The sequence below is a fragment of the Ovis canadensis genome, chromosome 6 (assembly GCF_042477335.2).
Source record: "Ovis canadensis isolate MfBH-ARS-UI-01 breed Bighorn chromosome 6, ARS-UI_OviCan_v2, whole genome shotgun sequence".
Classification (NCBI taxonomy): domain Eukaryota; kingdom Metazoa; phylum Chordata; class Mammalia; order Artiodactyla; family Bovidae; genus Ovis; species Ovis canadensis.
This window is the reverse complement of record NC_091250.1, coordinates 114919054-114945292: the sequence shown is the minus strand read 5'-3', so window position 1 is coordinate 114945292 and position 26239 is coordinate 114919054. Positions and strand designations below refer to the sequence as shown.

At 41.3% G+C, this 26239-nt stretch overlaps 1 protein-coding gene across 4 annotated transcripts in view; it reads right to left on the bottom strand.

Annotated features, from left to right (window-relative positions):
- GPAT3 (glycerol-3-phosphate acyltransferase 3) overlaps nt 1-26239 on the bottom strand; it is a 63712-nt gene that overhangs the window by 8531 nt on the left and 28942 nt on the right. For 2 of the 4 annotated variants that reach the window (XM_069594585.1, XM_069594584.1), the window contains exons 4-12: nt 21090-21360; nt 15724-15798; nt 14982-15071; nt 12107-12200; nt 7048-7163; nt 3752-3807; nt 2633-2718; nt 1421-1549; nt 897-976 (exon numbers count right to left, since the gene is read on the bottom strand). In XM_069594585.1, coding sequence (XP_069450686.1) covers nt 897-976; nt 1421-1549; nt 2633-2718; nt 3752-3807; nt 7048-7163; nt 12107-12200; nt 14982-15071; nt 15724-15798; nt 21090-21360 — 997 coding nt within the window. The remainder of the gene's footprint in view (nt 1-896; nt 977-1420; nt 1550-2632; nt 2719-3751; nt 3808-7047; nt 7164-12106; nt 12201-14981; nt 15072-15723; nt 15799-21089; nt 21361-26239) is intronic. The other 2 variants (XM_069594588.1, XM_069594586.1) reach the window with 1 other exon arrangement.

The window sequence follows — 26239 nt, the reverse complement described above, 5'->3', positions numbered from 1 at the left end:
CACCCAATCTATGGGAGCTTGTTCTGGCAGCCTGATCAGATTAACACTCTCACCTATATTCTTTCTTAAAAAAAACACAAAACTAAAGCCATAGATATCCATACTTAAAATATTTCACTTATTTCCTGTCAAGTTTTTAAGTTTTCTTTAATATAATTACAGCTGGAGATAAATAAAAACAAGTGTGTAAGTTGCCCCCTGCTTCAAAGATCCATTTCCCTCAAATCCAATCCCACTTTCTTCTTCAGTGAAAGATCCCTAAATTTTAGCTAAACATATGGCCAAGCAGGAGGTTCCCTGGTGGCTCTGACAGTACAGAGTCTGCCTGCAATGGAGACCCGGGTTTGACCCCTGGGTCGGGAAGATCCCCTGGAGAAAGAAATGGCAACCCACTCCAGTACTCTTGCCTGGAGAATTACATGGACAGAGGAGCCTGGCAAGCCCCAGTTCATGGGTTTGCAGAGTGGGACGTGACTGAGCCACTATTGTGGCCAAGCAGAACAAAGACTACATTTCTGAGCCGCCTCTGCAGCAAGGTGTTATCACGTGACTTGAGTTCGAGTCAACAGATAGAAGTGGAAGTGGTATGTCCAACTTCCAGCTTTTGCTCTTAAACACATGAATGCATCCTTCTTGTTTTAGTTCTTCCCTGCTAGTCATGTTACTGTACTCACTGGGCAGTCGTCTTGGACCATACTGAGAATGGAAGATCAATACAAAATGAGCTGTTATACCAGTCTAGGCTGCCTATGATGAAGTATGGGAGATAAAATTCTATCTTATTTAAGCCATCGTTATGCTGTATAAACCACTGTCAATGTCAGCTAAACCTCCAGCTAATAAGCATAATAAATGACATTTTTTTTAAGTAATAATACTTCTGAAAAATTTCTTACCAAGGAAGCTCAGTCAATCCTCCTTGTACAGCAATAGCAGACTTAACCCTGTTAGCAAACTGGACTGCGTCTTCTCCTTCCTGGAATAAAAAATTACCAGTACACCCTGAAGATAGAGCTCTCAAATAATGCTTTCAAATGTCTCACAATTACTTAGATTTGTTTTAAAGTATAATGTTCACATTTTTAACTCAAATATGCTCTATTCTGAATTATAGCAAATATCATTTGTCCATCAAGAAAATGCAGTGCTGTTTTTGTTTAATATCTTTATCACATATATACATTATGCTCTTTACTAGACTTATTCCAGATACAACATTCAACAGTATCTGTAGGTTCAATAAACCAACAACAATGGTAAAAACTATTATGGAAAAGAATTCTCCTGATCTAAAACCAGCGTGACTTTGCAGAGCGCTAGATACATTTTTTTAATGACTCTTTTGCTGAGAAAGCAGAAAGTCCAACTTCAACTGATGCCGTCACCTAATTAGATAAAGCGCCTGTTATTTATGCAATACCTCTCTGGTCATGGGGGGCATGTACCACACGTCACAGACGATGGCCCAGCTGGTCATCACTCGAAGCAGGTAGCTCACAATGTTGTATTTACTACTGTTCCAAAACGCATCACCAAACTGAGGATTGTACTGAGAAAAGAGAAAAGAAAATGCATTCTAGTTAGGAATTAAATGGCAGCTTCTCTTCTACATGCCAGTACGTGACAGGCCAAACATCTATCAGACCTGCCCACCTCCAAAAAGAAAAAAAAGAAGCTACTTTACTTGATCCAAAGTAAAGTAAAGTAAAAGTAAAATAAAGGATCCAAAGAGCAAACAAGATGTAGAAAACAACCTATGGTTACCAGGGGTAAAGGAGGGGACGGATAAATTGGGAGACTGAGATTGACATAAACACACTACTATATAGAAAACAGATAACTAATAAGGACCTACTATATAGCACAGGGAAGTCTACTCAATACTCTGTAACAGCCTATATGGGAAAAAAATCTAAAAGACTGGATATATGTATAACTGAGTGGATTCACTTTGCGGAACACCTGAAACACAACCTGTAAATCAACTATATTCCAATGAAACTTTTAACAAAAGAAAAGAAACAAAATAAAGAATAAACCAGGCCAGGAAAACTCCCCTGACTAGAGCCTCAGAGCACTTAGACTGGAGGGTTATTGACATGATTCTTAAATATCTGTCTACCCACTTCACTGGAAGGTGGGTGAAAGGAGGAATAGTGTCTGATTGCTTATCACAGTGTCCTCAGTAGGCAGACACTGGCTTGGCACATAGTATCCCCCTACCGCTACATACCTATATCCATATCAATAGACAGAAAAAGGGATCAAGCAAATGGGACAAATGTAAACAATGAGTGGATATGAATAAAGAGCACACGCTCAGTCGTGCCCAACTCTTTGTGACCCCATGAACTGTGTAGCCCATAAGCCTCCACTGTCCATGGAATTGTCCAGGCAAGAATACTGCAGGGGGTTGCCACTTCCTTCCCCAGGGGATCCTCCCGACTCAGGGATTGAACTCGTGTCTCCTGCATTGCAGGAAGATTCTTTACCATCTGAGCAACTAGGGAAGCAAAGAGCACACAAGTATTCCATATTTTTGCAAATCTTAAGTTTGAAATTATATCAAAATAAAGTGACCAAGTCACTGTCTTTGGCAGGGAGGGGTGTGAGAGTGGATAATCTGTCTTACCTTAATGGCAACTGGATGGATGGTTCCTCCAATTTCAAAGCTTCCTTTTTTAAACATCATGACTGAAGTATTGTTGATACAAGTTCCTATAAGGACATCGGTAGGGAGTGAATTAAAGCAGTCAATTTAAAAAGGAAATATTTTGTTATAAATAATTTTAAATATTCAGGTCACATCAAAATTACAGACTTTTTAAAAATTACAGATATTTTAAATGCTATCATTTTACAAATTAACTCCTGTTTAAGTAGTAGTAATTCAACAGTTCTAAGCAGGTTTAACTAGAGACAGAAATGGCAACCCACTCCAGTACTCTTGCCTGGAAAATCCCATGGGTGGAGGACCCTGGAAGGCTGCAGTCCATGGGGTTGCGAAGAATGACTTCACTTTCACTTTTCGCTTTCATGCTTTGGAGAAGGAAATGGCAACCCACTCCAGTGTTCTTGCCTGGAGAATCCCAGGGACAGGGGAGCCTGGTGGGCTGCCGTCTATGGGGTCGCACAGAGTCAGACACGACTGAATCGACTTAGCAGCAGCAGCAAGCAGGTTTAACAACAAATTTTACTTTATTGTTGACTACTCTAGAGATACAATTTCTTCACAACAGATGGCAACTTCAATATATTTTAAAATAAGAACCTTTATAAAGTTATGGACAATACCTATCTAAGTTCATTAAAAGTGGAATTGTTAGTCACTCAGTCATGTCCAACTCTTTGGGGCCCCATGGACTGTAGCCGCCAGGCTCCTCTGTCCATAGAATTCTCCAGCCAAGAATACTGGAGTCGGTTGCCATTTCCTTCTCCAGAGGATCTTCCCAACCCAGGGATCGAACCCGAGTCTCCTGCATTACAGGCAGATTCTTCACCATCTGAACCACCAGGGAAGTCCATCAAACTTCATTACCCAGAAACAAGTTCTGAGATCAAAAAGGTACCATGACTTCCATCAAACCTCATAAGAAAGCAGCGAATTACTGGCTCAGAGAGGCCATGCCTTTCCTAAAGGAGAGCAGAAATCTGGACTAAGAATGCCAGCTCCAGAACAATCCAGCTCCCCATATACTTTGGGTACCTGTTGTTATCAACCATAAGCTTGGTAAGCAATACCACTTCTCACCTTCAGGAAAGATTAATATGGGTAATTCTTTCTTATGAGCAATATGTTCTTTTAGTCTGTGAAGAAAAATAAAGGATCTAAATTAGACCTTCGAAAAGAGAGAGGTGGGAATCCTCTTTGGTATCTTTTCTCTGCAAATTTTTTAAAATTGGTATACAGTTGCTTTACAATATTGTGTTAATTTCTGCTGTACCACAATGTGAATCAGCTGTAAGTATCCATATACCCCCTCCTTCTTGAGCCTCCCTCCCACCCTACCCCCATCCCACCCTCTAGGTCATCACTCAGCACTGAGCTGAGCTCCCTGTACTACACAGCAGCAGCTTCCCACTAGCGATTTTACACATGTAGTGTACATACATCAATCCCAATCTCTCTTTGGTATTCTTTACTCTCTACTAACACAAATATAATTGTAAAGCAATAAGGAGAAGAGAAAGGAAATAAACTCAAGTTGGTCCCTTTCTAAACAAGCATTAAGAGCTAGCAAAGCTGAGATAGACAGATGGCAACTGCCAGCGTGCACACCACTGCTCAACAATCACAAGACAGGGAACAGTTCTCTAACCTTAAAGACATTTCAATAGGTATGTGCCATTTCACTCTTAAAAGCGTAGCCCACCATCATATTTACAGAAGCAACGACTCAAGTGCCTCCAGTTAAAGGTCTCAGGCAAAAAGCTGCTTCAAACAAAGGTTTCTGGTGGCTTAACTCCACTCCAAGACCCAGAAGTTCCCTCTCCTGTTCCATAAAGAGTGCTAGCTCTGTCTGCCTTTCAGTTCAATTCAGTTGCTCAGTTGTGTCCCACTTTTTGTGATCACAAGGACTACTGCAGCGTGCCAGGCCTCTCTGTCCATCACCAACTCCTGGAGCTTGCTCAAACTCATATCCATCAAGTCGGTGATGCCATCCAACCATCTCATCCTCTGTCATCCCCTTTTCCTCCTGCCTTCAGTCTTTCCCAGCATCAGGGTCTTTTCCAATGAGACAACTCTTCACATCAAATGTCCAAAGTACTTGGAGTTTCAGCTTCAGCATCAGTCATTCCAATGAATAGTCAGATCTGATTTCCTGCAGGATTGACTGGTTTGATCTCCTTGCAATCCAAGGGACTCTCAAGAGTCTTCTGCAACATCACAGTTCAAAAGCATCAATTCTTTGGGGCTCAGCTTTACGGTCCAACTCCCACATCCACACGTGACTACTGGAAAAACCATAGCTTTGACCAGATGGACCTTCGTCGGTAAATAATGACTCTGCTTTTTAATATGATGTCTAGGTTGGTTGTGGCTCAGCTGCTAAAGAATCCACCTGCAATGCAGGAGACCTGGGTTCGATCCCTGGCCTGGGAAGATACCCTAAAGAAGGAAAAGGCTACCCATTCCAGTATTCTGCCCTGGAGAATTCCATGGACTATATAATCCATGGGGTCACAAAGAGTCGGACACTTTTCATGACGAAAGTGACCAACTTTCACTTTCTTTTTTCACTTTTTGGGTTGGTCATAGCTTGTCTTCCAAGAAGCAAGCGTCTTTTAATTTCATGGCTGCGGTCACAATCTACAGTGATTTTGGAGCCCTAGAAAAAAGTTTCTCCCTGTTTCCACTGTTTCCTCATCTACTTGCCATGAAGTGATGGGACCAGATGTCATGATCTTAGTTTTTTGCAAGTTGAGTTTGAAATCAACTTTTTCACTCTCCTCTTTCACTTTCATCAAGAGGCTCTTTATTTCTTCTTTGCTTTCTGCCATAAGTGTGGTCTTATCTGCATATCTGAGGTTATTGATATTTCTCCCAGCAATCTTGATTCCAGCTTGTGCTTCATCCAGCTGGGCATTCCACTTGATGTACTCTGCATATAAGTTAAATAAGCAGGATGACAATATACAGCCTTGACGTACTCCTTTCCCAATCTGGAACCAGTCTGTTGTTCCATATCCCATTCTAAACGTTGCTTCTTGACCTGCATACAGATTTCTCAGGAGGGAGGTCAGGTGGTCTGGTATTCCCATCTCTTTCCGAATTTTCCAGTTTGTTGTGATCTACACAGTCAAAGGCTTTGGCATAATCAATAAAGCCAGATTAGATGTTTTTCTGGAACTCTCTTGCTTTTTCAATGATTCAGTGGTTGTTGGCAATTTGATCTCTGGTTCCTCTGTCTTTTCTAAATCCAGCTTGAACATCTGGAATTTCACAGCTCACATATTGCTGAAGCCTGGCTTGGAGAATTTTGAGCATTACTTTACTAGCATGTAAGATGAGTGCAACTGTACGGCAGTATGAACATTCTTTAGTGTTGACCTTCTTTGAGACTGGAATGAAAACTGACCTTTTCCAGTCCTGTGGCCACTGCTGAGTTTTCCAAATTTGCTGGCATAGTGAGTGTAGCACCTTCACAGCACAATCTTTTAGGATTTGAAATAGCTCAGCTGGAATTCCATCACCTCCACTAGCTTTGTTCATAGTGATGCTTCCTAAGGCCCACTTGACTGCACATTCCAGGATGTCTGGCTCTAGGTGAGTGATCACACCATTCATGGTTCTCTGGATCATTAAGGGCTTTTTTGCACAGTTTTTCTGTGTATTCTTGCCACCTCTTCTTAACATCTTCTGCTTCTGTTAGGTCCATACCATTTCTGTCCTTTATCAAGCCCATCTTTACATGATATGTTCCCCTGGTATCTCTAATTTTCTTCAAGAAATCTAGTCTTTCCCATTCTATTGTTTTCCTCTATTTCCTTGCATTGATTGCTGAGGAAGGCTTTCTTATCTCTCCTTGCTATTCTTTGAACTTTCCATTCAGATGCTTATAGCTTTCCTTTTCTCCTTTGCCTTTCACTTCTCTTCTTTTCTCAGCTATCTGTAAGGCCTTTTCAGACAACCAGTTTGCCTTTTTGCCTGTCAATCTCTAGATGCGTGTAGGTGATAACATCCAGCAAATACTTAATCAACCATCTATCTATTTATTCAGCCAACCATTACCAATTATTTACATTCAAGGTAGTAATTTTCAGTTTTAGAAATTCAGTGACTGGAACCTAAGTCAGGGCAATGTAAATGTATGGGTCTTCTAATCACATCATCTATACCACCATGACTACAGAATTCAAAATTTTTTAAATCCAGTTAAGACAGGTGGCTGACCGGAAATGGCCAACCACAAAACAGAGGTCCATATATTTTAGTTTTAACCCTTAGTTTTAGTGTTAACCTTTAGTACCGCTGGCTGCCCTCTTTGATGGGAAGACCAAGATTTTATGCCAACCCAACGGATACCAACTAATGTCACTGCTTACCTCTTAATAACCAAGTGTCGATCTTTCATTTCTGAGCGTTCAAACCAGACATGTGGACAAGCCTTGACCATGGCTCTCTGAATAATTCCCATCAATCCACCATGAACCTGGCCAACCTACAAGGACCATGAGAAAATGGAAAAAATGTAAAGGCATAGCTCCAAAAAAAGCCTTCTTTTCTTTAACCAGTAAGTCCCTATTCCCCACTCAGAGAAAACACTGGTCTTCTACTGACTGAGGTTTTCTTAGTCTCTTCAAAGGTCATGCATGCATGCTCAGTCGTTCAGTAGTATCCCACTCTGTTGCAACCCCATGGACTGTAGCCTGCCCGGCTCCTCTGTCCATGGGATTCTCCAGGAAAGAATACTTGAGTGGGTTGCCATTTCTTCCACCAGGGAATCTTCCCGACCTAGGAACTGAACCCGCATCTCCTGCTGCCTCCTGCTTTGGCAGGTGGTGCTTTACTACCTGGGAAGCCCATGCTCAAAGGACATGACTGGCCAAATATAAGCACAAAATGTTCTTGAGTAGCACCTTCGAATTTTAAGTTATGTTGCGGTACTGGCTTTACGATAGCTTTTACAAGTAGAGATTTTCCAATTAAGTCTAAGTAAGTGAAATACAAATTAAAACTACACTGAAATATGATTTCAGACCCAACAGACTGGCAAAGATTCAAAAGCATGACAATGAACCAAGGCACTCATACAGTGCTTGGGATGGGGAGCTTATAACACTCATAGAAGGAAATCTGGCAATATCTATTAAAATTACATATACATTAGCTTCTCTGGAGCTCAGATGGTAAAGAATCTGCCTCCAATGCAGGACACTGGAGTTCAATCCCTGGGTCTGGAAGATCCCCTGGAAAAGGGAATGGTAACCAACATCTATTTCTGCTTTATTGACTATGCCAAAGCCTTTGACTGTATGGATCACAATAAACTGTGGAAAATTCTCAAAGAGATGGGAATACCAGACTACTTGACCTGCCTCTTAAGAAACCTACATGCAGGTCAGAAGCAACAGTTAGAACTGGACATGGAACAACAGACTGGTTTCAAATAGGAAATGGAGTACGTCAAGGCTGTATATTGTCACCCTGCGTATTTAACTTATATGCAGAGTACATCATGAGAAACGCTGGGCTGGAAGAAGTACAAGCTGGAATCAAGATTGCTGGGAGAAATATCAATAACCTCAGATATGCAGATGACACCACTCTTATAGCAGAAAGTGAAGAAGAACTAAAGAGCCTCTTGATGAAAGTGAAAGAGGGGAGTGAAAAAGTTGGCTTAAAGCTCAACATTCAGAAAACTAAGATCATGGCATCCAGTCCCATCATTTCATGGCAAATAGATGAGAAAACAGTGGAAACAGTGGCTGACTATTTTTCTGGGCTCCAAAAACACTGCAGATGGTGATTGCAGCCATGAAATTAAAAGACGCTTATTCCTTGGAAGGAAAGTTATGACCCACCTAGACAGCATATTAAAAAGCAGAGACATTATTTTGCCAACAAAGGTCTGTCTAGTCAAGGCTATGGTTTTTCCAGTGGTCACGTATGGATGTGAAGAGTTGGGACGGTGAAGAAAGCTGAGCACCAAAGAGTTGATGCTTTTGAACTGTGGTGTTGGAGAAGACTTTTGAGAGTCCCTTGGACTGCAAGGAAATCCAACCAGTCCATCCTAAAGGAGATCAGTCCTGGGTGTTCTGTGGAAGGACTGATGTTGAAGCTGAAACTCCAATATTTTGGCCATCTGATGCGAAGAGCTGACTCATTTGAAAAGACCCTGATGCTGGGAAAGATTGAGGGCAGGAGGAGAAGGGGATGACAGAGGATGAGATGGTTGGATGGCATCACCGACTAGACTGACATGGGTTTGGGTAGACTTCAGGAGTTGGTGATAGACAGGAGACCTGGCGTGCTGCAGTCCATGGGGTCGCAAAAAGTCGGACATGACTGAGCGACTGAACTGAACTGAACTGAACCCACTCCAGTATTCTTGCCTGGAGAACTCCATGGACAGAGAAGCCTGGGGCCTACAACCCATGGGATCGCAAAGAAGCAGACATAACTGAGTGACTAATACTTTCACTTCACTTTACACAAACATTTATCCTTAAACTCAATAATTCACTTCTAGGATTTACGCTGAAGATACACTCCAAACAAAATGGAAATACATATGCACAACATTTAAACTGCAGCATTATTCATAATGTGAGCTACTGGAAAACACCTGAATTCGAAAAATCCATTTGGCTTAGAGAGGATAGGACTGGGGAGGAGGACAAAATAGGTGAAGGAGATTAAGAGTACCAACTTCCAGGTACAAAACAAGTAAGCCATGGGATGTAATGTACTGCACAAGGAATACAGTCAATAACATTGCAATAACTTTGTATGGTGAACAGACAAATGTTAAACGTATAGTGGTGATCAATTCACAGTGTACATAAGTGATGAATCATCATATTGTACACCTGAAACCAACATAACATTGTATTCAACTACAATTAAAAAATTAAAAGTAAAAAATAAATCCAACAGGCTTTTGGTTTCTATCACTCAACCCATCAAAGCTTGCAGTTCTATTTCTAAGCCTTGGCTAATACTGTAAATTATACAATTGCATATTGAAGCTGTAATGACAATTATATATGATCAAGAAGCACCGAAATTCTAAGAAAATTCTGAGGCCTTCAGTCACAAATGAGTTATACTCAAATCTTTGTTGACTAAGACACAGAATGAGTATTGTCTCAGAAACACAAAATCATGATTAGGCAAGTTGGTTAAGAAATTTACAAAGATAGTATTGTAGGAAAACAGCTGCTTTCTCAGCTAAACATCTCAGCCCTAACCTCTCTGGATTACAGGGAAGGTCACAATGGACGTGAAAGGTCACAGAAGATTACAACGGATGTGAACATTCTTGTCCACTTAAATGCAAGGAATTATTATATACACCCAGAGATGGGTGGAGTCTATCAAGGACTGTTAACATGAGGGTCTCTGGATGGGCTTTTTGGAATCCATAAACATCTTGGAACTACATAAAAATATTTGTTGGTATAAAGCAAGTGCATGCTATTGTTTTTCTGAAAAAAAAGGATACATAAATATTAACTGATTGCTAACCTAAAAAATGTCAAGAACTACCAATTCCCATAAGTCTTTTCAGAGAAGTAGTTAAAGCTTCCTTAGATTCAGGAAGAGCTCCACAACTTAGAGAAATTTATAACTTGTTAAAAGGTAGTTGTCCAAGAGTTATATATCTGAACTTATATTTTAGACAATATCTGCCAATAAGAAAGTAGTTTTTACAAAGATCTTGAAACCCCCTTCAATGAATGTATAACCCACAGGCAATCACACTACCAGGACTCCATGGTGGCCTACAGACACTTCAGTTGCCTTCCCAGGAAAGCACACCAGACCACGACTATCAATCATAGGAGCAGGAGACTAAGAGGTACAAAACTCCCATCTAGAAAATAAATAAGCTACAAGGACATATTGCGCAATGCAGGGAATACGGCCAATACTTTACAACTATAACTGGAGTATAACCTTTAAAAAACAGTAAATCACTATTGTGTAAGCCTGAAACTTCTGTAATATTGTACATCAACTATATCTCTAAATAAAAAAATAAAATAAAGGTTCCCTTCAAATGCTTTCACAGAAAAACACACCGGACCCCTACTATCAGTTACTGGAGCTGACGAGTAAAATTAAAAAAATCCAAACCCACCTGTTCTCTATGTGAAGCCCAAGTCACCAACAAGAGATATGAAAAGAATTCCCCTCCTTGGGGTCCTGGGCTCCCCTGGTGGCTCAGGAGGTAAAGAATCTGCCTGCGATTCAGGAGACCTGGGTTCGATCCCTGAGTTGGGAAGATCCCCTGGAGGAGGGCATGGCAACCCACTCCAGTATTCTTGCCTGGAGAATTCCATGGACAGAGGAGCCTGGCGGGCTATAGTCCATGAGGTCGCAGAGTCAGACACAACATAGTGACCAAGCACACCTCAGGATCCCTGTGCCATCTTTCTATTTCACACGGCAGCTTGGGGCATATTTACCACCATGCAGGAAAGAACACCTTTAGAGATTCTCCAGATTTAACCTGACACTCACAGGAAAGCGATGAAGGAAATCTTGACAAATTCTTCAGGGTGATAGAAAACACCCACTGACTTGAAACACCTTAGATTTGAAAAAAATGCAAGAAATGCCACAAAAAGGTCTTTAGAGGTGTTTGATTTCAGTAGGCTTTGTCTTTTCTTTGGGGGCTGTCAGCAAGAACTGACAAAGGCAATGTGGTATAAATAGTAGCCTTTCTTGCTTGATCTTCACTAAAGAGCCAGGTTATTTTTTTTTTCTTTTTTAATTGCATATGACTCCCTAAAGGGAAAAAGAACTAATTAGCTGGTGAGGGATTTGTACAGCTCTAAAGAGGATGACTTTACCATCTTAAAGTGTCGTTAAACACTGCAGGGATTCTAGAAGCAAGATGGAATCAACTTTATAAAGTCTAGTCATGCTCAAGTGTATCTACATTTCAGTACATTAATTTCTTACCTTAAATATAATGACTATTTTCTTTCTCTTGCACTATATATTCCTCATGTAATTATATATTAATAATATAAATAATGCAAATACATTATTAACGTAGGTAAATATATTAGTAATTTATGGGTTTCCCCGGTGGCTCAGACGGTTAAGAATCAGCCTACAATTCAGGAGACCTGGGTTCGATCCCTGGGTTGGGAAGATCCCCTGGAAGAAGGCATGGCAACCCACTCCAGTATTCTTGCCTGGAGAATCCCCATGGACAGAGAGGCCTGGAAGGCTACGGTCCATGGGGTCACAAAGAGTTGGACATGACTGAAGTGACTAGGCATTAATAATTTATAGACTTACTTATATAGTATAACCCAGCCACTTTCTAATATAAAACTAACTTTCTAATTTGTACCAAAATAAAATAAAAGTCTGACTAATCCACAGAACATGCAAGTACTTGAAATACCAGTGAGTTTTTCTTACCATAGTATAGCACCCATCCGTTGTCAAGATCAAAACATCAATTGGGGACGTATGGTTGGCAACACAAATGCCTCCCTTCTGGGGCCTGTACTGCCTGCAATTACATACAGTGGTTAACACTAAACATTGAAAAATGGCCACTATTTTGCAAAAAAGCAACTTCCACGGTAGTTCAGATGATAAAGAATCCACCTGCAATGCAAGAGACTCGGGTGTGATCCCTGGGTCAGGAAGATCCCCCGGAGAAGTAAATGGCTACCCACTCCAGTATTCTTGCCTGGAGAACTCCATGGACAGAGGAGCCTGGTGGGCTACAGTCTATGGAGTCGCAGAGTTAGACACAACTGAGCAACTAACTCATAATACACCTGGAGAAATTCATGCTATTTTGTTTTTTAAAGTACACTAAGAAAAAGAAACTTTCAAATATATGGGCTCATCTTAAAAGGGTTGTCTCTAGGCAGTATGATGGGAGGTGGGTAAGAGTATATGGGGGGGGGGACCACAGTTTTCCCTTTACATATATTTATATCGCTTTTCTATAATGATCATATTGTCCTTTTAGAATGAAAAAAAATTTTTAATATTAGACTGAATTATCAATACAAAGATTCCATCACTTTAATAAACTTTGTGATATGTAAGCTTTCCTTATTTTATCCTAAGTATTTTTGTATTATTTCAATCTTCATAAATATCACTTTCAGTTGCTTCAGAGTGATCCAGAGTAAATGTACTATAGTTTCCTTTGCCTTATCCCCCTAAAGCAGAAGTTGGCAAACTTTTCCTATGGAAGCCCAGACAGTAAATACTCTAGGGTTTGCAAGCCAGCCAATCCCAGTCAAAACTCCTGGACTCTGCTGTTTTGGCACAATGGCAGCTACAGATAATACATAAATGAATGAGCATGGCTGTATTCCAATAAAACTTTATTTACAAAAACCAGAGGACCGACCACATTCGGCCTACAGGCTCATAGTTTAGTTTGCCAACCTCTGTCCCAAAGTTTAAGCAGTATTTGACATTACTGAAGCAAAGTAGTTTTCTTTGAGCCTAAACAGAGAAGAAAGGGAACAAAATGCATAACAACTTCAGCATGTTTTCCTTAAACTTAGAAGCAATTCTACAATAAGTTGTGAACAACTCTATGTAATTAAAGTGCCTTTTCCGAAGAAGGGGCTTCCCTGATGGCTCAGACAGTAAAGAATCTGCCTGCAATGCAGGAGACCAGGGTTTGATCCCTGGGTCAGGAGGATCCCCTGGAGGAGGGCATGGCAACTCACTCCAGTATTCTTGCCTGGAGATTTCCATGGACAGAGGAGCCTGGTTGGCCACAGTCCATGGGATCGCAGAGTCAGACATGACTGAGTTACTAACATTTCATTTTCATTTAATTTCTGAAGAAGGTGTTTCCTTTGATCACACTTTTACCAAAACATTTTCTTCTCATTCTCACCCCAAAACTTATAGCCCAATCACAAAAGTCATGTAATTTTAGAAATATAAAAGGGCTTTTAAGTTGGTAACACATGGCAAAGCCAAATGATGAAATGTTTTCCTTCTACAAATTAGACAGAAAGATCCAGTCACATAGATACAGAGAACAAACCAATGGTTGTAAGTGTAAGTGGGGGCGGGCAATATGGGGGTGAGGGAGTGGGGAGTACAAATTCTTGGGTGTAAGATAAGCTCAAGGATGTAATGTACAACAAGGGGAATATAGCCAACGTTTTGTAATAACTGTAAGTAGAAAGTAACCTTTAAAAGATAAAATCTTTTTTAATTTTTAAAAAAAGATCTAGTCAGTAGAAAAGAGATGTTTGTCCTAGAATTTTTAAGCTAATGATATTAAGTATATAAAAATTGAATTTACAGAAAAGTAATTCAAAAACAATCAAAACAAACTTCATGTGGCTAATGACTTCATTTATCACCTTTCTCCTTCCTGATGAAGGGGTGAGGGAAGCAGAAAGCTAGGTTCTGTTTTCAGCTCAGTGTTCGGATTTTAGAAGCTGGCAGGGCTGAGACTAGAAACCAGCCTCAGAATTCCAAGTCTAGCATTCTTTCCACCATTCTACAACCCTATCACCTTCACCATTTAAAAAAATTTTAATTAACCCCATTCTAAACCTAACTCTGACATTTATTAGGCATGTGACCCTAAACAACCCAATCCCGGAGCTTCCACTTCTTCACCTATAAAATGGTATAATAGCACCTTCTCTTAGAGATAACCTAGGAGAAAGAATCAGAGGCCAGACCTGCATACCATAAATGCCCAATAATTAGGTGTCATTACATATTTATCATCATGTTCCATGGGGCTTCCCTGGTGGCTCAGAGGTTAAGGCGTCTGCCTGCAATGCAGGAGACCCGGGTTCAATCCCTGGGTCGGGAAGGTCCCCTGGAGAAGAAAGTGGCAACCCACTCCAGTATTGCCTAGATAAGCCCATGGAGGGAGGAGCCTGGTAGGCTACAGTCCATGGGGTCGAAAAGAGTCGGACTGAGCGACTTCACTTTCACTTTTCTGCAAATGGATTGCCTGAGTGGGAGAGGGGGCGCTGTGCTGGGTCTTTGTTACAGCATTTGGGCGTCTCTAGTTGTGGCGTGCGGGCTTAGTTGCCCTGCGGGATGTGAGATCTTAGTTCACCAGGGACTGAAGCCCCGCCCAGGCATTAGAAGGTGGATCTTAACCACTGGACCACCAGGGCAGTCCCTGGATTGCTTTCGAAAAGTGTTCAGGTGCATTGCTATGTCTGTGACACTCCATCACACTCCGGAAGTACTCTTACTTCCCTTGTTTCCCCCACCCACTCCTGTCAGTCACATGCTAGATTGACCTGAGAAAGCAGGTACGAAAGCGATACACACTCACCTGTTATGATAGTGAATGGTTCCAGAGAGGGCACGAACACAGATGCGGCAGCAAGTCAGGTGGACCAGTTCACTCAGCAGGTTTTTGAGTCTGAAAGAGACAGAACACATTTTATTGTGCAGCTCTGGGCTCTCCTATGAAATAACACAAAGCTCCAGGGTGTTCCTTCACAGCAGCATACTGTGTTCTGAAATACGAGCACAGTTCAATTCTCAAGGTCCCACTGAGGCATTTAGGACAAAACTCTAATGGAAAATGGTTCCCATCATGACAAATCCTTGACCAAGATTAGCTGAGGCATCTATGGTCTTGGCCTCATAAGAGTCTCTTGTGTTCCTTGAGTTGCTCAGTCTATTTTCTCCCTCCTCCTCTTCACTTTCTCTTTCGTAAGAGCAACTTCTGTCAACAAGCATGATGGAAAATCACATAGAGACTCTGAAGATGAAGTGAGCAGCATTTTAATACATGTGCTAAGGCCATAAATTTGAGGCAGTATACAGGAATCACACAAATATTCTCTTTGTGGACACAGCTAAGAAAAGGGACAATCCAGGACTTCCCTGGTGGTCCAGTGGTTAAGACACCACACTTTCAAGGCAGGGGCACGGGTTCAATCCCTGGTCAGGGAACTAAGATTCCCCATGCCACGCAACATGGCCAGAAAACTTTTTTTTTTAAATGTAAAAAGAAAGAAAAGGGACAATCCTATTAAATGGCTGGGAGGTAAAAAAAAACATTTCACCTGTTTCTCGGCAGCTGTCCAACCAGGGTGGTTCCTATAACAAACAAACTGATCCCAATGAAAGCCAACGTAAGCCTGAAAGAGAAAAGAAAAGGCAATGCAAAAGCTAGTTGAACAGCAGGGGGAAAGAGAAGGAACATAAAATTCAAGGATAACAAAACCACAAGTAAGTTGTGGAGCATCCATGTTACAGAATACGATGCAGTCATTCAAAGAATCAACCAAATCTATAGATTCTGACACACAAGAACGGTTCTTGGTACATTTTGAGAGAGAAAAAGCAGCGTTAACTTTCAAAATACTGTGTAAGGTTTGACACTGTTTTCAACAAAACAGCAAGCACGTAACCAGCCTACAGATGTATAGAGCAGACCTGGAAATGTGTTCACAAAACTGCCCCATTCAGTCTATGCAATTATCAAAGGGTTAATCAGGCTAGTGGAGAGAATAAAATCTTGCTCTTCTGCTTTTCTGAAGTTTTTTATTTTTTTAATTAAAAAAAATATTTTTTATTAGAGTGTAATTGTTTTACAATGTTGTGTTAGTTTCTGCTCTATAACAAAGTGAATCAGCTCTAAGTATACACGTATCCCCTTCCTCTTGAGCCTTCCTCCCACCCCTCTAGGTCATCACAAAGCACTGAGCTGAGTTCCCTGTTCTCCCCACTAGTATCTAGTTTACACATGGTGTACATATGTCACTCATAACAGTGTATAAAGCTTCCCTGGTGGCTCAGATGGTAAAGAATCTGCCTGCAACGCAGGAGGCCCAGGTTTGATCCCTGAGTCAGGAAGGTCCCCTGGAGAAGGGAATGGCAACCCACTCCAGTATTATTGTCTGGACAATCCCGGTTCATAGGAGCCTGGCGGGCTACGGTTCAGGAGGGGCAGAGTCGAACAGGACTGAATGACTAACACTTTCACTTTTTTTTCCTTTCACATAATGTATAAAGGAGTCACTTTAGATTGAAAGTAGTTATTCTGGTGTGGCCTGGTGAGGCTATAAAAGAAAATACCTTGCAAAGCTCTAAAAATAACTTGTTTTCCTGTATTTTCTAAGTTCAGTTCAGTTCAGTCACTCAGTCGTTTCCGACTGTTTGCGACCCCATCGACTGCAGCACGCCAGGCCTCCCTGTCCATCACCAGCTCCCAGAGTTTATTCAAACTCATGTTTATTGAGTTGGTGATGCCATCCAACCATCTCATCCTCTGTCATCCCCTTCTCCTACCTTCAATCTTTTCCAGCATCAGGGTCTTTTTAAATCATGGGGACTAAAGGGAAAAAATCAAATTTTCCTCAAAGAAATTTAAAATGTATAGCAAATGGCAAGGAAGTTTTACCTAAAGTTTCCTTCATAATAAGAACAGCACATTATATTTTCCATGCAAATTTAACTGCTGTACCTTCGTGAGGTTCTAAATAGCTCAGAAGTTAGTAAACAAGGTGATAGACAGGACCTCTCATCTCAACAGACGCTTTCTAATTTTTAAAAAGTGCTTTTAATATCTGGGCCAGTCACTTCAAAAACAAAAGTTATTTTTAGAATTGTAAATAGAATCACTCAAAAAGAAAAGACTGAGATTTTAAATCTTTCAAGATAAATAGGGCTTCCTTATAAATTCTTTGTTAGGGTTTTAAACCTTGTTAAAGTCTTGGTTTAACACCTTTTGAGACAGCAGTTCGAAGGTCTGTTTCATTTTCTTCGGACACATATTTTCATGTCAGCCACTAATGCAATAACTAAAGGACTGGGTAATCTCATCCATCAATTATACACATTTTTAAAATACTGCCACCTTGCATAATGAATCATTTGCTCCTAACACATTAAATCAGAAGAGGTCATATATTTATGCTTAACAGCTGGGTTCAAAACTACTGAACATTTTAATTCGCTAAATTAATGGAAAATTCTGTCTTTCAGTGTCAGTGAGCCAACGTTGAGAGTTCTCACAGATGACACAAGTTCTCTGGCACAATCTGTTTTGCTGAAGAACTGTAGTGAGATACAATTCACATGTCATACAATTCACCTACTTAAAGTGGCAATTCAATGGTTTTTGGAACATTCAGTTATACCACCATCAACGCAATCAATTTTAGCACAATCTGTGTTTTAAATGCTCCACTTTGTAGAAACTACCTTTTTTTTTTCCATTGGAATATAATTGCTTTACAATGTTGTTTTGGTTTCTGCTGTACAACAATGTGAATCAGCTCTAAGTATGCATATATCCCCTCTTGAGCCTCTCTCCCGATCCCCGACGCCCATCCCACCCCTCTAGGCCATGCCATCACAGAGCATCAAGCTGAGCTCCCTGTGCTAACAGAGCAGCTTCCCACTAGCTAGCTAGTCTATAAACTATGTCAGAGTTGCTCTCTCAATGTGTCCCACTCTCTCCTTCCCCCACTGTGTCCACAAGTCCTTCAAACTGCTTCTTCTAAAAAGTACTTACAAAGTAATTCTTTCACATGAAGGGTATGTACTAAGAGGAGGAGCTTCAATTCTGCCATTTTCTTCTTTTGCTGGGGGCTTACATTACTGGATTATCCTAAATCTGTGGTTTATTTGCAAGAATCTTGTATGTCATGTACCTATTTTATGAGTAGAAATTTAAACTAGATAACAGAATCATATCACTATTTGGTGGGCCCCTCCAGCAGTTGGAGAAGGCAATGGCACCCCACTCCAGTACTCTTGCCTGGAAAATCCCATGGATGGAGGAGCCTGGTAGGCTGCAGTCCATGGGGTCGCTAAGTCGGACATGACTGAGCGACTTCACTTTCACCTTTCGCTTTCATGCACTAGAGAAAGAAATGGCAACCCACTCCAGTGTTGCTGCCTGGAGAATCCCAGGGACAGGGGAGCCTGGTGGGCTGTCGTCTATGGGGTTGCACAGAGTCGGACATGACTGAAGTGACTTAGCAACAGCAATACCAATCCAGCAAGTGGAAGCTAACCAACATAGGAAAGCATCTCAAGTGCCCTGGACTGTAAAATCCTCACTGTTTCTTCAGGTTGCTTGGATACAGTGTCTGACTAATGGACCAAGTGAAGATGTAAGAGCTCATCTATATATTATTCAACTTTACTGAAATTTCATTTCTTTATAAGAATAAAATAATATCAATGGAAAGTGCTAATTATAAACAGACTAGAAACTTCCAATAAGTAAAAGTTGAACTTTTTTTTCTTTGGTTGTGCTGGGTCTTCTTTGATGCATGAGTTTACTCTAGTTGTGGCACGCAGGCTCCTCACTGCAGTAGCTTCTCTTGTTGCGGAACACGGGCTCCAGGGTGCACGTAGGCTTCAGTCGTTGGCGTATACAGGCTAAGCAGATGTAGGTCCCCAGCTCTAGAGCACAGGCTCAATAGCTGTGGCTCAAGGGCTTAGTTCCTCCGAAGCATGTGGGATCCTCCTGGCTCAGGGATCGAACCCGTGTCTCCTGCACTGGCAGGCGGATTCTTCACCACTGAGCTACCAGGGATGCTCAAAGCAGAACCATTTCATTTTTACACACCAAAGGATAAACTTGTGTATCCCCAGAGAACATGAACCCCACTTTGGGAACACTGACTTAATGTTCAAGCAATATTTCCGAATTTCACTCTGTTATCACAGCTGAAATGATTCCCCAAAGATACCCCAACCATCTAATTTTTTTTTCTCCCCTCCCCTCCCTCCTACCCCCACCATCTAGACACTGGCAACAAGAGGACAAGAAAAGAGAAACAGCTTGGTAGAAATGTACCTTTGCCTACACTTAAGCAACCTCTTTCCTTGTAATAAATCTGAGTGAGGCAAGAATAGGCCACCCTAGGGGTGGTAAAGACATTTCAACTCACGTGCCAATTTTAGTTGGCTGGTAGCAACTGCCTGGAAAGCCCTATTGAGAGCACACCAAGGCCACATCCAGGGGAGTGAAGCAAGACCATGAACGACATGTCGTGCCTGGCACCCACATTTCCACCTGCCACCATCACAGTAAAGAGACCTCAACCACTTCCTCCCGCTGCCCGGCTTGTCCAGCTTCATCACTTTTTCTACTTATGCTCCGCACTGTGACTCCAGTAAACTGGGCTTTGAGGCTAACTCCTCATAAGGAGGCATGCTAACTTAGAACCAAAGGGGACCCAACTAGTGAACTTTTAATACAAAAGTGAGAGATCAAAATGGAGCGAGGTGGAACAAAGTCATCCTCCCAAATATCTCTCTCCCATGTGGCAACCACTCTCCGGAATTTTTTTCTCTCCTGTGCAGTTATGAACTGCTACAGACCAGTGAAGAGAGGAGTCACAGTTTGGATGACACTCTGGTGGACGTGAAACTGTACATATTTTCCCTTCTTTTTTCTAACTTCCCTTTTCTATCCATCCTCAGGGCTTCCCGGGTGGCTCAGTGGTAAAGAATCCACCTGATAATGCAGGAGACATGGGTTTGATCCCTGGGTCCAGAAGATCCCCTGGAGGAGGAAATGACAACCTCCTCCAGTAATCTTGCCTGGGAAATCCCAGGGACAGAGGAGCCTGGCAGGCTACAGTCCATGGGGCCACAAAGAGTCGGACACAACTTTGCGACTCAACAACAATGAAAATCCATCCTCAAATTATCTATGACTAAAAAAGCGACATGGATCCAGATGGATATATACTGGATTCTGAATATATACTTTCATCTGGGGAAGACACGAGAGAAGAGATAATATGTCTTTGAGGAGGTCACACTCAGTGGTGTTTTCTACTAATAAATGGGAAGGGGTGGGATTACTGCCACTAATACTCGGGTGTGATCACTACATACATAATTTAAAAAAAGAAAGCTGGGGGACTTCCCTGATGGTCCAGCAGTTAAGACTTCCCCTTCCAATGCAGGGTGTGTGGGTTCCATCCCTGGTCAGGAAGCTAATATCCCACATGCCCCATGGTCAAAAACAAACAAACAAACAAAAAAAACCATAAAGTAGAAGCAATATTGTAACAAATTCCATAAAGACTATAAGGTACACCTCAAAAAAAAATCATAAGTACATAAACAGAGAAGTCAATGGCACCCCACTCCAGTACCCTTGCCTAGAGAATCCCATGGACGGAGGAGCCTGGTGGGCTGCAGTCCATGAGGTTGCCAAGAGTCGGACACGACTGAGCGACTTCACTTTCACTTTTCCCTTTCCTGCAGTGGAGAAGGAAATGGCAACCCACTCCAGTGTTCTTGCCTGGAGAATCCCAGGGACGGGGGAGCCTGGTGGGCTGCCGTCTATGGGGTCGCACAGAGTCGGACACGACTGAAGTGACTTAGCAGCGGCAGCAAGTACATAAAACGAAAGCTGGACTGGCTGTACCATCAGGTTGCCGGCGGGGAGACGCACCTCAGCGGCAGGAGAACACAGTAGCGCACGATGACGCCCAGCACCCACACCGCGGTGAGCCGCGGACTGACGTACTGGAAGTTCACGTTGGTCCTCGTGAGGAGGTTCCACGACACTAGCTCCTCTGAGGAGAACCTCTGGGTCACTTCGTCTTCCACAATGGCTTCCAACCCCTTCTTGGAGAAATAAAACACGTCAGACAGCTCAAAGTCCCTTCCTCGCAGACCAGACAGCCCTTTTTCCATGGGTGACTCGTCTCTTTGGATAATACCTTAAAAGAAAGCATCAGGACATGAGAAAACGCCATCGGACAGCAGAACAAGTGATCAAAAAGGCTACTTTACACAGAAGACAAATGCATCTAATGGGTAACATGAAGCAGATTTCAGAAATAAAGGGTGAGCAACTGCAGGGAGAAAAGAGGTAAAATCAGAGTCTGCATGAAATGGCTTCTATTCGATGATTTCAGTTCATTACAGAGGAAATCTTGTCCTCAGCAACCCTCTTGCTTGCATTCATCCCTATGTATCATCAGCAAAAGAACTCACAAACTCTCCCCAGAATATACACCTAGATCGTGTAGAAACAAAGGTTTATATTTCCCCCAGTGAAAAACTATAAAGCCAGAAAGTAAGCAAAATGGCAAAAGGTATTTTCCACAAATAGCAAAAGGCTGATATTTTTAATTTGTAAAAATTATTTAATAAGAAAAACACAGGCTCCTAAAAAAAAAATAAACAAAGTTCATGAACTGAATTCATACAAACAACATAAATAGTTAACAAATATTCAATGCCTTTTTTAGTCATCCAAGAATGTGAATCAGACACAGCGGCCTACTCACATGATCAAATCAGCAGCATCTTTGTTTAATGATAAAATTCAGACAGAAATGACACAGGTATTCTCATACTCAACTGTATGAGTATGGAATTGGATTATTTTCAGTGAATCATGTGAGAGAGGCACTGATGTCAGTTTGTCCTATGACTTTTGCCGTTTAACTCCGAATACTTGGTTTAAGGTAGTCAGTTAAGGAGCAATCTTGTCAAAATCTGTTTGGCACAAAGAGACTAAAAATAGTTTTGCCGACGATTATAATTCCAATTCTAGGAAACTGTCACAAGAAAATAATCAGAAATGCAGGCAAGAGTGTTTACTGTAGTATTTTCCATTAGAATCAATCCAGATAACATAATATAGTGCATCTTTTAAAAAAAAAAAAACAGAACTATAATGTTAAGTGAAAAAAGTCAAGATCTAAAACTCTGGTTTACTCAACTCTATGAAATGTATATACAGTAAAAATGTTAAGAAGAAAAAAATTAAGAGGTTACTCTGGGCTGTTAGGTTTTCCTCTTTATACTATTTATTGTATTTTCCATAAAGAAAATAATTCAAGGATTTTTCAAAGTAGCGTAAGTTTGACAAATTGAAAAATGACTAATACCACCCAGTTCTAACCATGTATTAAAAATAATAAATGAGAAGATCATCAAAGAATAAAAAGTAGCTGCATACACAGTGACATGGCTATCCATCTGTCCCTATGGGGCGCATCACAAACAAATTTACATCCAAATTTAATTAGAAAAGTCAAGAATTAAGATGTTAAATTCCCTGAAAGAAGATCGCCTTTGATTTCCTCACTTTTCCATTTCCTAGGAAATCACTGAGGACAGCGGAGGAAGCTATGTTATCTACCTGCTGGAGAACTTGGATGTGTATCCAAAGAAGCAGCTATACTATACCCATTTTCTTTTTTCTGAAAGAACTGCAGCATAATGGAGTAGAAAATAAAGAGGATGTGAAGTCCAAAGTCCAGTTCTATCAGGACAACCACCAGGTAGCTCTCTGTCCAGGTGTAACTGATAAGTCACCTAACTTGGTGTCCTTCTTTATAAAATGGGGATGGAGGGCGGTTGGGAAAGTGTTTAGTATCCTTACAAAGACTAAAGTTTTCTGATTTTACTTTTGGGGTTTGGAGTGGGTTTTCTTTCCATTTTGCCCAAAGCAAAGCTAATACCTAACCACCTTAAGAATGAGAGCACTAAAGTAAGTTCTTGAATGATCATTAGATTATCTTCTTAGTTCAGTCCAAGCAGTTTAATCTTTCTTCATCTCTGCAAAGGGTTTAATCAGAATTAGAGAATAAACCAGCGTTCTACTGAATTACCCTCATGTTCCGTAGGGACTGCAATACCACTCACAGCAGGTTACTCTATCCAATATGGCCAATATTTAGCAGTACAAGAGTTTCATTATTTACCAATGTACAGATTTTCTTTTTTAAGTCTAGAGAGGAGAGATGACCAGTTACTTGGGAAACTGCTGAATGAAACACATTGGAGACAGGAGTGTGTGTATGCTTAGTCGCTCAGTCATTTCTGACTTTGTGACCCCACTGACTGTAGCCCACCAGGCTCCTCTGTCCATGGGGATTCTCCAGGCAAGAATACTGAAACAGGCTGCCTTTTCCTTCTCCAGGGGATCTTCCAGATCCAGGGATTGAACCCAGGTCTCCGCACTGCAGGCAGATTCTTTGCCATCTGAGCCACCAGCCCTTCTAAAAATAAGCTTTTTCAGAGGACTTCCCAGGTAGTGCTAGTGGTAAAGAATTCGCCTGCCAATGCAGGAGACACAGGTTTTATACCTGGGCCAGGAAGATCTCACTGACAAGGAGCAACTAAGTCTTTATTGCACAACTATTCAGCTTGTGCTCTAGAGCCCAGGAGCTGCAACTACTGAGCCCACATGCAAACTACTAAAGCCTGCATGCCCTAGAGGCTGTGCTCCACAAGAGAAGCCACCGAAATGAGAAACCCACACACTGCACCTGGAGTGTAGGCCCCGCTCCTGCAACCAGAGAAAAGACTGCGCAGCAACAAAGAGCCAGCACAGCCAAAATTAACTAAGTAAATAAGTAATTTTTTAAATTAACTAAACGTCTTAGATCATTTCCAAACATCAGAAAAAAACAGATAATTCAGAGTAATACATGAAAGGTGATTATTTTTAGAGTTTGCTTAATGCAAAACAATAGATACTGTATTATTTAAGGATACATACATGTATGGTGGCGGGGGGCTTCCCTGGTGGCTCAGCTGATAAAGAATCCACCTGCAATGCAGGAGACCTGGGTTCGATCCCTGGGTTGGGAAAATCCCCCGGAGAAGGGAATGGCTACCCACTCCAGTATTCTGGTCTGGAGAATTCCATGGACTATATAGTCCATGGGGTCACAAAGAGTTGGACATGACTGAGCTACTTTCACTTCACTTCACTTCATTTCACATGTATAGGGGAATTATGAAAATATGCATAAAAATAATAAACATCAAATCAGAGTAGTAGTTTCAGGGGTTGGCAGGGCCATATAAATGCGTATCAAACTAGCACAGATGTTTCAATATTGGGTTTTTATTGTCATTAAGGAAACCTCACTATTGTTAATAAATTAATCCTGATCCTTCAGTGACCCGCAATTCTTAAATTGACAAAACCCTGATTCTAGGAGTTATTTCCTTTTGTTTTACAAGTTAACTTCAAAAAAAGAAAGCCACAAACATTTGAACTTTGTCCTTATACCAAATGCTTCGGCCAACCCGACAAGGTTCATATTTTGGGATGAAGATAAAATTACAACAACTATCTCCATCTAATGCAAGAGATGAATTGCACAAGCTTCCTGTGCCCCCTGCCTCGAGCAAGCCATTGGTACATAAATAATACCAGCTATGACAGGCCTGTTAAAAAAAATGGAGGCTTAAGTTAAAACCATCTCAAATATAATTAACTCTAAATTAGCTGAGTGAACCCTTGGAATAACTGCCCATTTATACGTCATGCTCGTTTTTCCACCTTGCAGCTGTAAAGTATGTTTTCTGGGTCAGTGATTACTACAGAAAATCAGGGTCTACTACACATCAGAAGTGGATATAACCAGCTTATGTAGAGAAACTAATCCTTAACCTACCAATGGGCTCTATTCCAAACATCAGAAGCTCAGAGTTTAAAACACTCTCTCATGGAAACTTTGTGTGAATTAGTCTGTTTGAGCTGGAATCCTATACAAGCAAAGTCTACTTAACTCAAAATATACGTGACCACAGATCATGCAGTACCAGTACCATGAAATTGGTACTTGGAGTACTTTGGCCTCCAATACTTTGGCCACTTGATGTGAAGAACCGACTCATTGAAAAAGACTGATGCTGGGAAAGACTGAAGGCAGGAGGAGAAGGGGACAACAGAGGATGAGATGGTTGGATGGCATCACCGACTCAATGGACATGAGTTTGAGCAAGCTCCGGGAGTTGATGATGGACAGGGAAGCCTGACATGCTGCAGTCCATGGGGTCACAAAGAGTAGGATACAACTGAGTGATGAACTGAACTGAACCATGAAATAGAAATTTCCTTTAGCACTATTTCCACAAGAAATTTAAAAATTTAGTTTGGAATTAACAAAAAGAAAAAATTCCTCATCCTGTAGGGACTTAGAGGGGGCAACAGGAGGACTTTTTGGGACATGGGTAATGTTCCACTTCTTGATCTAGATGAGAGGTTCATGGATACATTTACTTTGGGAAATACATCAAGTTGTACAGTTATAATTTTGCACCCTTGTCTATGTATATTATGTTTCAATTTTTTAAGAAAAATCATACTTGAGACCTGCTGCACAGTATGGCCTATGGTTAACAATACTGTATTGTACACTTTAAATTTTGTTAATAAAGTAGATCTTATGTTGAATGTTTCCACAACTATGAGAAAAAAGGAATCGATGGAGACAGTATCTGTTAATCCTCTATTTTCATGATTTATCTATTACAGGACTAAGTAAATACTACTTCCCTTTAAAAAAAAAGTTTACTGTGTGTGTGTGTGTGTGTGTGTGTGTGTGTGTGTATTCAGTCGTTCAGCCATGTCTGACTCTTTATGACCCAAGCCCACCAGGCTCCTCTATCTACGGGATTTTCCTGGCAACAATACAGGAGTGGGTTGCCATTGTGTGTGTGTGTGTGTGTGTGTGTGTGTGTGTGTGTGTGTGTGTGTGTGTGTGTGTGTGTGTGTGTGTGTGTGTGTGTGTGTATTCAGTCGTTCAGCCTCCTACATTCTTCCCTCCCTGGCAACAATACAGGAGT